This window comes from Octodon degus, unplaced genomic scaffold (assembly GCF_000260255.1).
Source record: "Octodon degus isolate 3935 unplaced genomic scaffold, OctDeg1.0 scaffold00164, whole genome shotgun sequence".
Taxonomy (NCBI): domain Eukaryota; kingdom Metazoa; phylum Chordata; class Mammalia; order Rodentia; family Octodontidae; genus Octodon; species Octodon degus.
This window is the reverse complement of record NW_004524740.1, coordinates 1,585,087-1,601,876: the sequence shown is the minus strand read 5'-3', so window position 1 is coordinate 1,601,876 and position 16,790 is coordinate 1,585,087. Positions and strand designations below refer to the sequence as shown.

The 16,790-nt window shown below is 38.9% G+C and overlaps 1 protein-coding gene across 2 annotated transcripts in view; it reads left to right on the top strand.

Annotated features, from left to right (window-relative positions):
• Tada2a (transcriptional adaptor 2A) overlaps positions 1–16,324 on the top strand; it is a 57,414-nt gene extending 41,090 nt beyond the window's left edge. For both annotated transcript variants that reach the window (XM_004643001.3, XM_023703183.1), the window contains exons 9-16: positions 353–416; positions 2,203–2,246; positions 6,014–6,124; positions 8,458–8,529; positions 10,537–10,669; positions 11,593–11,636; positions 12,862–12,935; positions 16,012–16,324. In XM_004643001.3, coding sequence (XP_004643058.1) covers positions 353–416; positions 2,203–2,246; positions 6,014–6,124; positions 8,458–8,529; positions 10,537–10,669; positions 11,593–11,636; positions 12,862–12,935; positions 16,012–16,197 — 728 coding nt within the window. In that variant the 3' untranslated portion in view covers positions 16,198–16,324. The remainder of the gene's footprint in view (positions 1–352; positions 417–2,202; positions 2,247–6,013; positions 6,125–8,457; positions 8,530–10,536; positions 10,670–11,592; positions 11,637–12,861; positions 12,936–16,011) is intronic.
• Positions 16,325–16,790: the final 466 nt, after the last annotated feature.

Below are 16,790 nucleotides of genomic sequence, written 5' to 3'. Positions count from 1 at the left end.
TAAAATAGATAGATAGATAGTTTCTAACATTCATCTATTATTAAACTAATAGTCACTGTATATAGTAGCATACATAATAAATGTCCAAAAGTGTTTAGTAGAAAGCAGATATTGTTGTAATCTGCAAAGTGATGCCACAGAATAAATATATAAATATATCAGAAAAAGGAACTTCATTGTAGTTTACTAAGAGGAAGCCATTATGCTATGAAATTTTTATGTTTTCAATAATCAAATTTCCTACATTAGTTACAGTGCAATAAGCTTCAGAGTTTGGGTAAAAGACATTTTTTGTCTTGGCTTTGTTTATATTATTTTTATATATTTACTGTTTATCCATATGTATCTATAGCTCTGAAGATGGCTGTGGTAGATATCTATCATTCCAGGCTAAAGGAGAGACAGAGACGAAAAAAGTAAGTAGAAAGCTATACTGGCTTCTTTCATTTCTGTACTACTAACTGCATACAGTTCATAAAAACTCTCACTTTCTGAGCTTAGATTTTTCCATCTGTCAAATAGAGATAATAAGTTCTTATTTTTACTTTTTTTCCTTACCCTTTATTGATGTTCTGGTGAATAATAAGTAATGTGGGCATGTTATTTTAAGATCTTTGGAAAAAAGCAACAAGAACTATTTGAGTAGTGTCACAGTGTTTTTAATATTCTCATTCTTATTCTTTTTTCTTTTCTTTTTTTTATTTTTTCCAATAGCAGAGATAGAACTCAGGCTTCCTCCTGAACTTTCTCCAGCCTTTTTAAAATTTTGAGATAGTGTTTTGCTAAGTTACTTAAATTTATATTCTTCCTGCCTCAGCCACCCAGAGTGCTGGGATTATAAGCGTACTCCACCATGCCTGATTTTTTAGTCCTTCTAATTATTTATTTTTATTTATTTATTTATTTATTTTTGCAGTATTGGGGATTGAACTCAACACCCTGTGCTTGCCAGGCAAGTGCTTATTCTACTAAGCTATCTCCCCGGCCCTAATTATTATTATTTTTTTTTTATGAGAAATCTTTCATCAAAAGAAGGTCTTTTTGTTTTTGTTTTTCAGTTTTGTTTTGTTTTTGTAGATCAAGCGGATCTTGAATTCACTGTGTAGCCTAGGCTGGCCTTTAACTCCCGCCTGGGATTACAGGTGTGCACCACCATGCCTGGCAAGAGATTTTACTTTAAAAAATAAAAAAAGACTGCAGAGGTAGCTTAGTGGTAGATCCCCACAGCAGGCAAAAGGACCTAAGTTTAAACCCCAGCAACCAAAAAACAAAACAGCACATGTACACATTCAGAATTAGAAATTCAGGATCTCAGACTCCTGTTGCATTATAGAGATTTTAATAGTTCAGAGAGGTAGGAAGGGTGTGAGTATACAATATGTTTGTGGCCTATATATTAATGATATTACTAACTATAGACACAAAGGTCTCAGCAGTCAGAGCAGGGACTAGAGAGGTACTCTTTGAGGAAGCACAGCATGAGCTATAATGAAGCTTACTCTCCACATCTGGAGTGAGTGTCCATGGTTGTTAAAAAAACTTACCCCATTGTTTCCATGAGAAGCTTTATTGCTTGTTATGAACACCTCTGGTATAACTAAGGTTCCAGGCACAACCTTGTGTAGGTTCCTTAAATCCTACTTTGCTTACAACGTTCAGAGCTGGAGAGCACTGTAGAACTCGGTTGTTACGAATTGGTATGAGATCTTACATCTTATGGTTCCCTTCCACTAAACATGCACAATATATATTTCAAATAGCTTCAGGGTATTATCTGGATGCACAGATAAATATTAAATGTGTGATTGTGGTGCCCTTTTCTGGTTAGCAGGTTTTTCTTAGATGTCTATTTTTGATTATCATTTTCACAAGCTGTCTAATTTTATGACATAAATCTAGATTCCCTCCTGTTTCATCTTAAGTGATAGATACATATTTTTTAGTATTTGTGAATGGCCATTCATTCATTCATTCATTCATTCATCTAATAGTTATTAAGAATCTGCTGTGCCCAAGGAGAGGGGAAAAGTGTGATATAGAGATCTTAAAATTGTACTGACTCACAAAAGTTTGTGAGGAATGACTTCATGAGAACTCATTATTCTACCTAATGATGGTTATGCTCTCTGATAAAAGATACATACAGCAGACAATAAATTTACAACTTATGCTAACAGAGACTTTTGTGGTTTTTCATTCTAGAATTATAAGAGATCATGGATTAATCAACCTTAGAAAATTTCAATGTAAGTGTTAGCTGTTTGTTTTTTTTTTATTTCACAATTGGTTTTAATATTATTAAATAGCTTGAAATCTTTTATGGCAGTGGTGCTTAATCCAAGTTGTGTGGTAGCATCATCTAGGAAGATTTATAAAATTCTGATGCAGGAATGAGAATGTGGTCGATGAGAGAAGGCATGGTTAGCATATCCAGCAAAGCCCTGGATTCAGTCACCAGCACCAAAAAACAGAAACACCAAGTCTTTTAAGAAATTTTTTAAATTTATTTTATTCTAAAGAGAATGAAAAAATAATAGATGACATTAAAAATGATACACAACTAAAAAAAAAACCAGGATGATAAATATTCAACAGTGCAAAAAACTGAGTCTTTAAGGCAATCTATTAACTTTTTTTTTTTTTTTTTTTTTTTGGTACCACAAATCAAACTCAAGACCTTGGGCTTGCCAAGCAGGTACTTGTGCTGCTGAGCTACATCCCTGGCCCCTTTAAGGCAATCTATAGTGGTAGAAAGAACTATTAATTTATAATCTGTGACATTTGAGATAGGCATAGTGTTGCACACCTGCAGTCCCAGCACTGGGGTGGTGGTACTGAGGTAGGAGGACCATGTGTTCAAGGCCAGCCTGGGCTACATAATGAGTTCAAGGCCAGTTTGCTTGGACTGCACATGGAGACCCTGTCTTAAAAATAAAAACAGTGAGCTAGATGTTATGGCACAGATGTAATGTAAGTCTGTTAGCTGGGAAGGTGAGGCAGTAGCTTTTGTGTGTGTGTGTGTGCATTTGGTACAGGGTCTTACTACACAGCTTGGACTCCTGGTAATCCTCCTGTTTACAGCCTCCCCAGGGCTGGGATTACAGGTGTGCACCACCATGCTGGGCCTTGGTGGCTGGCTCAGTGTGTCTGGGGGCAGGTGAGCAGGCATGTGGTGCCTGTGACCCTGATCCCTGTGCTTGCCCAAGCAGGCGCTTAGTCTGTTAAGCTATCTTGCCTGCCCTTGAGGCAGTAGAATTACCATAAATTTGAGGTCAGCCTGGGCTACATAGTAAGACCCTGTCTTTAAAAAAAAAAAAAAATGTATTTTTTTAAATTAGCGTAGTAATCACAGCATTAATGGATCATTTTCCAGGTGACATGATGTTTTGAAACTGTATTAAATATAACCTTGATGTTCAGGTTATTTTTTTTTTATTTATTATTTTTTTGTGTGTGGTGTTAGGGCTCAAACTCAGGCCCTCAAGTGCTCTACAAAAGCACTGTCACTGAGCTATACCTCCAGCTTGATCATCAGGTTATAAAAACATTTTTATATAAAGATTAGCACAAAGTGATACTATTATTTTGCAAGATAGGAGGCAAACACAAAAGATATTTAACATTTGTAACAGTGATAATAAACATAATTCTTAAATATGCAAATGAACACTTATTTATTGTTTTCTGAGACAGGATCTCACTATGTAGCTCATGTTGACCTTGAATTTACTTTGTAGCCCAGGCTGGCAGTAAACAGTGATCCTTTTACAATTATTAGGGTGGATGTTACTTTTAATAGTTGTATAATTATATATATATATAGTTATATAGTTATATAAATTGGTTCATGTAGTTAAATAAAAATGGTTTGACTTGTTTGTAGTTTTAAAAATTTATATAAAGTGATATGGTGAACTTTTTTGCAAATAAAGCTTTGTGTATATGTAGACATGTAGACTTTTTTTTTAGTTTTTTGTTTTTGTTTTTTTTGAAATTCATTATGTAGTTCAGACTAGTCTTGAATTCACTGTGTAGCCCAGGTTGGCCTGAAACTTGCGGTACCTCTCCTGCCTCAGCCTTCCAACTGCTGGTTTGGTCAGTAGTGATCCTCAAAGTTGCTGGTCCTGTGTATACTGCATGTGTAACCATTCACCTGCATGTTAATTGTCAAAATACAACTTCATTAGTAAATTAAGTCCTTCCAAGTACATACTCAGCTATATGTAAGAATTTTGTTTTAAAAAAGATAGTCTGGAAGTGAAATTGACAGATCAAAAAGTATACTCACTAATTCTTGATATGCCAGATGTAGTGACACGTGCCTGTTATTCTGGGTGTCTGAGGGAGGAGGATCTCAAATTCTAGTCTAGCCACGGCAATTTAGGACTTAGTGAGACTGTCTCAAAATAAAAAAATAAGAAAAGGGAAGAAGCTCAGTGTAAGTGTGCTGAGTTCAATCTGCAGACCACTAACCAAATCAAACCAAACCTAATGTGTGTTGCCGATTTGCTTTCCAGAGATGACTCTATCATTGTATATTCCTTGGAGCAGTATATAAGCTTGCCAATTTAATTGTTTTCATCAAGACTTGTGGGTTTGCAAAAATAATCCTGAATCAGATTTCCCAAACTTTCCCTTTTTTATTTTTATTTTTTTTGATGGAACCAGGAATTAAACTCAGGCCCTTATGCTTGCCAGGTAATCACTTATTCTACTCAACTATCTCCCCAGCCCCTCACACTCTTTCTATAGAGTTATTGGCCATGTTCTGGTAGACATGCTTACTAATGGATTCTTCCTGGGTTTTCCATAACAGATTGGTTAGGTTTTGACTTTTATTTACAAAAGATAAGGAACTCTTGCATAAATCCTATATTTAATATAATATAGCAGTCAGGTAGGTTTGGCCTTCTTATCATTAGCTACTGTGGTTTCAGAGGTTTAAACCTGTCATTGAATGTACAGTTGAGGTCAGGTGACTTCAATAGTATAGGCAAGATTTGGGGGGAGGATTGGTCACATTTTAAAATTTTACTCCCAATTAATATCATGTTGTTATTTGTTTTGTTTTTGGTGAAAATCATCAGTCTGTCTGTGGCTGCCTATCAAATCAGCTCCTGGATTTGTAGATAGGATAGTGTTTTGCAAAGAAAGAGATTCATCTAAAAAACAGGACTTAATTTAAATAACTGTCATAAATGAAAATCTGTATCTTTAATCCAAGAATAGGTAAAACTGAATTCTTTGATTAAAATCACAAATAAATGGTTCAAGAGCTCCTAACTCTACAAACCTATCAATTATTGTCAGACAATTTTACTCCTGATTTTATTTGCAGATAGTTCTTTTCAGTAAAAAATTGGTCAGTTGTGATCCCCAAAATTGCTGGTCCTGTGTATGCCACATATGTGACCATTCACCTGCATGATAATTGCAAAGTGTAACTTTAATATTAAATTAAGTTGTAGTTATTTAATTTGGTTTGGACAAAAGCCAAGTGAGCCCTTTGGACAGCGAAGAAATACGTACCCACCTGACCAGGTATAGGTACGGAGAGGTGAGTCATCTCAGAGATGCTATACTTTTTCCAAGCTAATCTACCTGTTCCAGATGGATTCTTGCATTTCCTTGTTTGTCCCCGGAAATGAATACCAGAAACTGGGGCCAGCATTATGTCAAAGAATGCCTGGTCTGCCTTTGTTTTTTTTCATTATTGCAGCAGTGCTTGACCCTGTACGAATTAAAAGGCTTTGCTAAGAGGGACATTAGTAGTGCTTAGCAGTGGAGATGCTGTCCCCTGATAACAACATCCCTGTGTGATAGTTGCTATGATGCTATTCTTATGATTAGTGTTTTGCTTTCTTAGACTTCCTGCTTGCCTCTTCATGGGCAAATTAGTCATGTGAGCTTAGGCATTATGAGCTTTCGTTTGTAGGAAAAGAAAAAAGTTGCAAATTTTGGGATCCTTGTATTGTTTATAACATGGTTGTGTTGTGTTTTGCTTTCTTTGTAGTAATGGAAAGGCGGTACCCCAAAGAAGTCCAAGACCTTTATGAAACAATGAGGCGATTTGCAAGGATTGTGGGCCCAGTGGAACATGACAAATTCATTGAAAGCCATGCACGTAGGTGGTTTTTGGACCTTGTTAAGCATATATATATGTGTATATATAACTAGGAGAGAAGCCAGGTACGGTAGTTCAAGTATAATCCAGGCACTCTGGAAGGCTATGACAGGAAAATTGCAACTTTAATTCCAGCCTGGGTAACTATACCAGACCCTATGTCAAAAAAAAAAAGAGGTAGGGGAGGCCTTTTAAAGGGCCTGTGAAGGCTGTGGGCTCAATCCTTAATACCTCTAAATAAATAAGTAAAGGATAATGGTATGCTTTATGTGAAATGAATAAATGGATATTTCTGTCTTTGCTTTTCTTCATTTTTGCAGTAGTGGAGATTTAACCCAGGACCTTGTTCATGCAAGGCAAGTGCTCTCTCAGTGAAATACATCCCTAGTCCTTATATTTTTGAGACAAGGTCCCAGTAAATTGCTCAGTCTATAGGCATGCCTGGCCTCTTTTTTATTACCATGAGATAAATGGGATTGTGCAGGTGGAAAAAGGAAGGTTAAAAATACCTGTGCCTTTGTTTTTCCTAGACAAAAGGTAGTTGAGTAATTTATCTCCCAACTACTTATTATAGGAATTTTCAAACATATATGAAGTAAAATACAGTGAACCCCGTAATATGTATCCATCACCTAGTCTTAGCATTTATCAATCAGCATGTCGCCAGTTTAGTTTCATCTGTAACTATTCATTCATCTGTGCTCTTACCCCCATGGGATTATGAAGGAAATTTCAGACATCACATAATTTTTGGATGTCATATCATTTTGTTCAAAAATATTTTATTATTAAAACCTGTTTTAGAATGCAGACAGTTAGATGACTAAGAGACATAATACTTCATTCTCTTGCCTTTCTCTAGTATTCTTTTCTTTTCTTTTTTTTTGGTGGTACCAGGGATTGAGCTCAGGACCCTGCACTTGCCAGGCAAGCACTTACTCTACTGAGCTATCTCCCTGGCCCTCTCTAGTATTGAGAAGAGTTCTCTTACATATATTTTGATTTTTCTAAAAACAATGGAAGTGCTGTGTGTGGTGGCACACACCTGAAATTCTAGCAGTCAGGAAGCTGAGACAGCAGGATCATTGCGAATTCGAGACCAGCCTGGGCTACAAATTGAGCTCAAGGCCAGCCTGAACTGCATAGCGAGACCCTGTCTCAAAAGGACAAAAAAAAAAAAAAAATTGAAGTTATTAAGCCAAGTGTGGTTCTGTATGGCTATAATTGTAGCACTCTGAGAAGCTGAGGCAAGAAAATCAGAAGTTTAAACCCAGTCTGGGCAACTTAGTAACTTGGAGAGACCCTGTCTCAAAATTAAAAATAAAAAGGGATTGGGATGAAGCTCATTGTGAAGGCCCTGAGTTTAACGGTACAGCAAAGAAAAAAATTTTTTTAATCATGAAGGCCATAAGACCTAGACTTTTAAAACAGTCTGGACTAGGTAGATAATTCTGTAACTGTCATTATGAAATCTGTGTTTGGCATCTCATTTTAGTTTTGGAAAAGTTCTTTGCCAAGCCCTGAGCCTGTTGTCATCCTGCAAGTCTTTCTTACTAAGCACCATGGGCATGTTGAGCCAGGCTGATTGTCCTCAGCAAACATCTTGTTTGGTTGGCATTCTTTGTGTGGTTTCTACTGAGCAACTGATCCTTTACTTCCTGTCCCAATTTGTGTCATTCCTGGTTTATGTGTCACTTCAAAGAACTATGCCCCATGGCTGTCTGGGCTTTTCCTTCATCTTCTATTTCAAAAGCACCCAAGTTTGAATGTTCTATCACATAATAACCCAGGCACTGCAATCTGATCTGTGCTCTCAGAGAAGGGAGAAATCTTTGATTTATGGAAAACACAATGCTCCTTTGTCCCTATAGGAGAAAAACTGTAAAAAATCTAACTGGGCCTGAGCACAGAGCTTTTGTCCTTCTCTTGCATCAGGGCCACAGCAAGCAATACCAGAGATAGGTTTCATAAAAGAACCTGGTCGTGAGTGTGAGTAGAAATTTTAACAGAGGATAGGTGGAACAGAATATCTTGATTATTTAAAAAAACTGTATTCTTTAATTTTGTAGACAAATGAATTCAGCCAGTTTACTTCTAAGTTTCCTAGAAGGTAATTCCAGATGCTGCATCTAGAGACAGCAGCTGGAAAGCAGTTCGAGTAGGATTTTCTTCTGAGCTCTTGGGTAAAATTATTAATGAGAGGTTACCTATAAAAGGTATTTCCCAGATGAAATTGCCCAACAGGATTACTAAAAACACTCAACAGTGAAAGTACTCACTGACACTGATTTTTTCTTTTTTTTTTTTTTCCTTTGTTCTTTTTGGGAAAACAGTGGAATTTGAACTTCGAAGGGAAATAAAGCGACTTCAGGAATATAGGACAGCAGGCATTACCAATTTTTGTAGTAAGTATCCTTCAGCTATGTACTGTGTCAGAGGGCAGATATCATCCAAATACATAGACGGAATCACTGAGGTGCTGTGAATTGTTTTAAACAAGATTTTCTTTTTCAGAATGACTTTTCAATCTTTCCAGTCAGGTTTCATTTATTTAATCTCCTAAATACCATCATATAGATAATAAAGGTCATGACAGAGGAAAGGTACTGTTTCCAGTTTAGGATTCTACTCTGGCACCTTTCTGTATATAGCTTGGGGCATGTGGCTAAGTGGTAGAGTACTTGGCTAGCATGCTGCAGACCCTGGTAAATAAGATAATAGTTACTTTCTGCGGATGGAGTTATGAGTGACTTACTTTCTTTATACTTTTGGAGTTCCCCCTCACAAGTTTCTTTCTTTTTTTGTTTTTTTTTGGCGGAACTGGGAATTGAACTCAAGCCCTTGCACTTACCAGGGAAGCACTTACTCTACCGAGCCATTTCCCCGGCCCCAAATTTCTTAAATATGGAAAAAGAATAAATGTATATCATTTAGTGTCAAGAAAGGGATTTTATTATTCTCTTTTTGGAGAGGTAGTACTGGGGACTGAAGCCAAAGCCCTCCACATAGCAAGCAAGAGCTCTACCACTAAACTATATCTTCAGTCTTTTTTAATTTCTTTTTTGTTTTGGTTTGTTTTGTTTTAGTTCAGGCTGGTCTTGAACTTACTTTGTATCCTATGTTGGCTTTGAACTCATGACAGTCTTGCCTCAGCCCCCCAAGTGCTGGGATTAACAGGCATCTAGCACCACATCCAGCTTGCTTGCTTGCTGTTTTGTTTTTGTTTTTAGGGGTGTCTTTTTTGTTTTTCAGACAGGATTTCACTGTGTAGTTTGGGCTGGCCTTGAACTCACTTTGTAGCCTACCATTCCTCCAGACTCAGCCTTCTGAGTGCTGCTGGGGTTACAGGCATATAACACCATGCCTGACTAAGACAAGGATTTTATTTATTTTATTTTTATTTTTAATTTTTTGGCAGAACCGGGGATTGAACTCAGACCCTTGCGCTTGCCAGGGAAGCGCTTATCCTACTGAGCCATCTCCCCAGCATATTTTATATTTTTCAAAGAAAATAAAACAGGGCCAGGGAGAGAGCTCAGTAGAATAAGCACTTGCCTTGTAAGTGCAAGGTCCTGAGTTCAATCCCTGGTACTGAAAAGAAAAAAGAAGGTTTTCTTTGGGCCGGGGAGATAGCTCAGTAGAATAAGTGCTTGCCTGGTAAGTGCAAGGTCCTGACTGAGTTCAATCCCCGGTACCACCAAAAAAAAAAGTAAGAAAAAAAATTAGAAACGGTACAAAATTTCACTCAGCAGAATAACAGGGATTCTACAATGGTTGTTATATTGCATACTGTTGTCTTCAAATTAGTTGTTTAGATTACCAGATACAAACATGCAAAATTGGATATATACATGAAATTAAAAAGGAGAAGAAAAAAACCTCAAGCATTAATTGCTCCTTTTAATAGACCAACAGAAATCAGTAGTATAATTATCTAAGCTGTCCTGTATGTATACATAAAAGGATTTTAGACTTAAATCTTCTTGGTTCCTTTTTTTTTTTTCTCTCTCTCTCTACTTGGTTCTTGATAGAATAATATTTTAACTTTTTTTTTTTTTTTGGGCCAGCTCAGCCTGCCCTGAGGGCAGGGCTGTGAGCATGTGGTGCTGGAGATTGAAGCGTGGTCCCCTGCACCTGCCTAAGCTTGCCTAAGCAGGCGCTTTAGACTGCTGAGCCATCTCACCGGCCCTTCTTAACAGAATAATTTTTTGATTTTGTTTTTGACACAAGGTCTTGCTATGTAATTCAGACTAACCTTAAACTTTCTATGTAACCCAGGCTTGTCTGGAATTACAGTAATTGGAAGAATAATTGTCACAGAAGTTTCACAAAGGAAACCAAGAAATGATAAACTGCTGGAAGTCACTTCTGGTGCACTGTGATTATAGTTACGGTATTTTCTATACCTCCAGGTGCCAGGACATATGATCACCTAAAGAAGACACGTGAGGAAGAACGCCTTAAGCGCACCATGCTCTCTGAGGTTCTGCAGTACATCCAGGACAGCAGTGCATGCCAGCAGTGGCTCCGCCGGCAAGCTGACATGTGAGCACTTAGCCCTCACCTGTGTTTTTGAACATTTCTGTGGGTACCATAAATGGGAGAGCTAGAAACATTCGCAAACATTTTAGCAGTTCATCTTGCATTATTCAGTTTTGAGAAACGAAATTGGCCTCGTACAATCCTACTTTCCTTTGATTTTATTTTTAAAAATTATTGTATTCCCCCTAGCCGCCCATCCACATCTCTTCCCTTTCTTATTTACTAATATGATTTTCATTGAAAATTCACATTCTCAGGCTGACCAAATAGCTCAGCGGATTAAAGTGCCTGCAAGCAAGGTGCAGGGGCCAGGGGTTCCATCCTTGGGCCTGCCATGCTGGCCCTGCCCCTGGGGCGCACTGAGATGGCAATTGAGACTGGGTGTGTAGCCCCCCTATAATCCCATTTCTCAGAAGGCTGTAAACAGGCGGATCACTATGAGTCCAATCTAGTAGTGAAACACTAAATACCCTGTAGACCCTTCCCTAAAATACAAAAAAAAATTCACATTCTCATCCCTCCCCTGTGAATTATGTCAGTGATGCTCCATGTTAAGAGCTTTTAGCTGGGAATGATGGCCAGTGCCTCTTAATTTCAGCACTCAAGAGGCTGAAGCAGGAGGATCACTATGAGTTCATAGCCACCTTGGGGTACATAGTGAGTTCAAGGCCAACCTGAACTATGTAATGAGACCCTATCTTAACCCCCAAAAAGAGCTCTTAGCAAATTGGAGGGATTTATTTCTGCCACAGAACAGGTTTTCTTTCTTGGCTAGTAAAGAGAGGGACCCTATAAAACATTATCCAGTCTATTTCATTACATCTCTTGAAAGTGGTCTTCCTGATAAATGGTACTCAGTCCAACATGGGCTTTTGGAAACTGTCTTCTTTGATGATCTACGTTTAAATTGCTGTTTTTCGTCGTAGTGATTCCGGACTGAGTCCTTCTATTCCAATGGCTTCAAATTCAGGTAACTATTTCTCAATCTAGAGCAAGTGAGAGTTGTTAGTATTTTTGGTTTTTGTAGTGATGGGGAATTTAGCCAAGGCCTTGTGCATACTAGTTTTGATTGTGAAGTTTGCATTCAAGATGTTATAGAGAGGGGCCGGGGAGATGGCTCAGTAGAATAAATGCTTGCCTGGCAAGTGCGGGGTCCTTAATTCAACCCCCAGTACCAAAAAAAAAAAAAAAAAAAAAAGATGTTATAGTGACCTAGCGATCTTACTCTCTCTGTAGGATTAGGGTGTTTAGGCAGAGCAGCAGTAAGCAACTGTTAGCCCTTATAAACATTAGCACAATTTCAGAATATTCATAGCTAGTAGGGATGATCTTAGGTCCCTGAGATTATAGTGAAGGAAAGAAAAGATCCCAAAAAGGTAGCTTCTTTTTCTCTATCCCACCTAAAGAGCAATTCCCATAAAATATAACATAGATAGTAGTCTACATTTTCTTCTGTTTAACTCACTGAATCCATTTCCACCTGATCTCTCATCTCAAGTGTACATTCAAAAATAAACACCAAAATATTGTATGCATCAAGTTTCTCATCCTTCCCTGGCCAGTGACCACCTTTTTAGGTTTCTTTCTCAGGTATGTGAGATGACTTTAGTCTCTGTTTTGCTATATAATGGCTAATTGTTCCTGTTAGTGGATCTTTCAGGTAAACAGTGCTACTTTGAAAGGAACAGGTCTCCTCTCACATAATAAATAAGGAGGGCCTTTTGCTGGCCTAACAGTCAGCCTTTGATCTGAAGGCACATGGTCCTTGGTTAATTACTGTGTTTACCTTGTACTACTGGCAGAGTGGTGAGGATTAGAGAAAGTCTGTCCTGCAGAGTTATTATTCCATTCATCAGCTGTCAAGGCAGGCAGTGTGTGACCTTTCTTAACTGGATGATATCTGAGCTTCAGATTCTAGTGCCCCCTTCGTGGTGGGAAGACACAGGGGATAACTGCTGTGTGGAGAGCAGTTGTATTTGACACTAAGGCACACATGTACTTTGGCAGAGCAAAAGACAGATGAATTATCATTTGTATTTTGAAGTGAATATTAGGGTGCCCATGTTAGCTAAATAGACCCGTGGGAGTGAGCTTAACTTTCCTACAGTTGATATAGTAATTCTATCTAAATAGGCTTGGACTGAGCTTCCTTCTGCTTTTATACCTAAGCAGTTGTTACACATTTCTCTGTGTAGGTAGACGGAGTGCACCACCTTTGAACCTTACTGGCCTTCCTGGCACGGAGAAGCTGAATGAAAAAGAAAAGGAGGTAACAAAAGGGGAACCAGAGCAAAGAGTAGATTATTCATTGCTTTGAAAAACTCATTACAGGGCCATGGAGATAGCCCAGTAGTCTAAGCACCTGCCTAAGCAAGCACAAGGGCCAGGGTTCAATCTCTGGTACCGCATGCCTTGCTGGCCCCACCCCAGGCAAGCCAAGCCAGCCACCAGGACTGGGTGTGGTGGTGTACACCTGAAATCCCAGCACGGGGGAGGCTGAAACAGGAAAAGCACTATGAGTCCATACTGTGTAGTGAGACCCTGTACCAAATACATAAAAATAAATAAATACAAATTAAAAAACTCATTATGGCATGACACCCATTTTGCTTCTCTCTAACATGTATGCACTATCTGTGGTCTCTAGATATCCAGGGACTAAAGAACTCTTGGCAAGTTTCAGAATGCCTTTCTTATTACCCTGCCACCATTCCTCTAGGGGGATGTTTATGTGATAGTTTCATATAATAGCACCAACATCTTTTTTTTGAGCCTTTAGGTTATCAGATAACTATTATGTAAATAAAATTCTTTTTTTGTAAACCTAAAATAACTTTCTATCAAAGTATTTCCTGTTAGATTGGTCATTTTATGAAGTTCTGCGTGTATCTCAACAACACAAGGCTAAGGCAGGGGGATTATGAATTTAAGACAGTCTGGGCTACGTGGACACACCCTATTTCAAAAAATCAAACACAAAACAACAGTATACCCATTACTTAAAACATTTTTGAATTTGTTTCCATACTTTCTAACATCAAGGAAAGAATTCAGAGTTGGCCATTGTGGCCATTGTGACATGTGGGTCATTCCAGCACTCTTGGGAGGCTGAGGCAGGAAGTAGCAAGTTAGAGCTCAGCTTAGGCAACTTGTTTGAAAGAATAAAAAGAGGTCTGAAGATATAGCAATCCCCAGTATTTCCTGTCTGCTAGGAGACACACACCCAGGAATTCAGAGCCTGGCACAGTGGTATATACCTATAATGCTACCTAGCCTAAAGATAAGAAGGGGGGTGTACATTTGAGGTCACCCTGAGTATTCTGGGGGGAGGAAGGGGAGCTGAATTTTGATACGGAGTTAGCCTGGCCTTAACGTAATATGTAGCCTAGGCTTAGGCTCACCTTAAACTCATGCCTATTCTCCTGTCTTAGCCTCCCCAATGCTGGAATTACAGGCCTGCACTAAGATGCCTGATGGCAAACTGAGCAATTTAGTAAGACTGTCTGAAAGTAAAATTTAAAAATAGGCTAGTGGGGCTGGCAAGATAGCTCAGTGATCTAAAGTGCCTGCTTAGGCAAGCATGCAGGGACCATAGTTCGATCCTGGGCACCACATGCCACACCAGCCCTGCCCATAGGGTTGGCTGAGCTGGCCACAAAAATAAATAATTTAAAAAATGGTTGTTCTAGTAGTGTTTGTGGACAGGATATCATGTCTGCATCCTATACTATGAATAACAACTCAGAAGACAACAGTATGCAATGTGTTAATCATTGAAACTGTCCTACTAATTGGTTTTGAAGCTGTCTCATTGCTGTTTGTTTCTCAATAAAATTATTTTTAAAAAATAAATAAAAATAAAAAATAGGCTGGGGATAGAGCTCAGTAGTAGAGTAATTGTTTTGGATGGGTGAGGCCCTGGGTTTAATTCCAGCTTTCTCCTTGGGTGGATTCAGTATTATATATAGTCACACATTAATTTTGATTTTAAAATACTATGACCCAATTGCCTTCTCAATTATAATCATCAGACTTATCTTTTAGATTTATCTTTTGGTTGTTTTTTTAAGCTTGTGTGTTTGTTTTGAGACAGGTCTTACTGAGTAATCTAGGTTGACTTTGAATTTACTTGGTGGCCCGGATAGCCTTCAACTTGCAGTCTTGCCTCAGTGTCCCAAATGCGGGGATTATAGGTGTGCCATCATATTTATGTGCATTTCTAAAATTTAAATCCTAGATCTCATAAGAACCATCTTTAAGAGTTTCCAGCTGGGTATGGTAACACAGGCCTGTAGTCCCATCGTTTGGGAGAAGGAGGCAGGCAGACTGTGAGTTTGGCTCCAATCTAGTCTGCATGTCAAGATCTCATCTCAAAAGGAAAAAGTGCTTCTAAAAGGATGTGCTGGGGCTGGGGACTCGGCTCAGCGGTGGAATGCTGGCCTAGCAAGCTGGAAGCTGTGGGTTTGGTCCTTGGCACCAAAAACAAAAAATAAACCTCCCCTAAAAGGATGTGCCGCAAGCTTGAAGCCCACCTCATGCTCCTCCTTTTACATCTCCTCAGGTTGGCCCCATATCTACCGCTCTGTAGTGTCAGCTCCCGTCGGACAGCATAGAAGAGTTGTGGGCTTCGGGGTGTATTTGTCTTACTTTATCCACAGGAACAATGAAAATTAGTTTGGGAGCAGAAGGAAATGAGTGTTGTGTATACAGGTTGCTAAAGAAAGCCACAGGGCCAGTTTGATTTAAAGGTTCAGTGGCCTGGAATTGCAAGCATTTTTTATCCTTACCACACAATGATGACCTCAAAGTACTCATTGCTGGATAATGGCAGGTGAGCTAGAACTCAGCCATCTTTCTAGATTTTTAGCAGTTAAAGTGGCTTCTTCTCAAAGGAGCAAACATAATCACCAAACCAGGTCCAACAACTTTATGGTCATACTAACAATAATGTGATTCACATTTGGGGATCCAGGTACCTCATCTCGTGCCCCATTGTGTCCCGTGTTGGTCTTGTGCCCTGGCATTTAATGCTCGATGCCTAGGTAAGCCAGGCTGCCCCTCAGGGACTCATGTACCTCCCAGTAAACTGAGGTCCCCAGGCATCCTGCATGAGCTAAAGACTCTGCTAGCGTCACATGCTGGCTGCTGCTTCCTGGGTGGCCTTCCCAAGGGGGTAGTGTTCTCTCCAAGGACAAAGAGACTAAGTGGAATGTGGCCCAGCCACTCAGCGGCTCCTATAAATAGTTGGAGGTTGATGTCACTTCTTTTTGCTTTTGCTATACCTGCTGGATTAAATTATGAGAATGACAGATGTTAATGTTTATTAAATTTGCCGTGTCTTGCAGCTCTGTCAGATGGTGAGGTTGGTCCCAGGAGCCTATTTAGAATATAAATCTGCTCTCCTGAATGAATGTAACAAGCAAGGAGGCTTGAGACTGGCACAGGCAAGAGCGCTCATCAAGATAGACGTGAACAAGACCCGGAAAATTTATGATTTCCTCATCCGAGAAGGATACATCACCAAAGCTTGAGCTCGTAAGGCCCTCGGATCCCAAGTCTGAACTTTGGAATGTGGTGTGTCAAGAGGACAGTGTACACATTCTGAAGGGTCTTGTTGTTGAGCTGAATTCTCACTGTACAAAAAGAAGACAAAGGAAATTTTATGTTGTATTACTCTATACTGCTTTAAAGCACTCCTGTTGTTGGTATTGTGCTGTGGAGTGGTGTGCTAGATAAGCTATTATTAAATGTGAGTGGGCATTTATTCCTAACATTTCTTGTAACTAAAACAGGAACCATAGTACCTCACATCACAGTGTTGGTAGAAATAGAACCAAACCAACCACAGTGCTTAGTCCCAGGAGTCCAGCTCATCCTGGTGCTTGAGAGCTAAGTTTGCTCATTATCTGTTTTGCCTTCAAATATCACAGACAGATCTAAAAAGGAAAAAAAAAAGGGTTCAGAGCATCAGAAAGCTTTCTTTTCTAATTTTTTCTTTAAAGCTGACAGTTTATGAACAAAAAGGAAAATCTTACCATGATGGTCTTGTCCCAAACTGCATCTTTAATATCTGGTTTTATGCTTTGCAGTCCATCTGATGTGTAGTATTGAGGCAGTAGCAGTG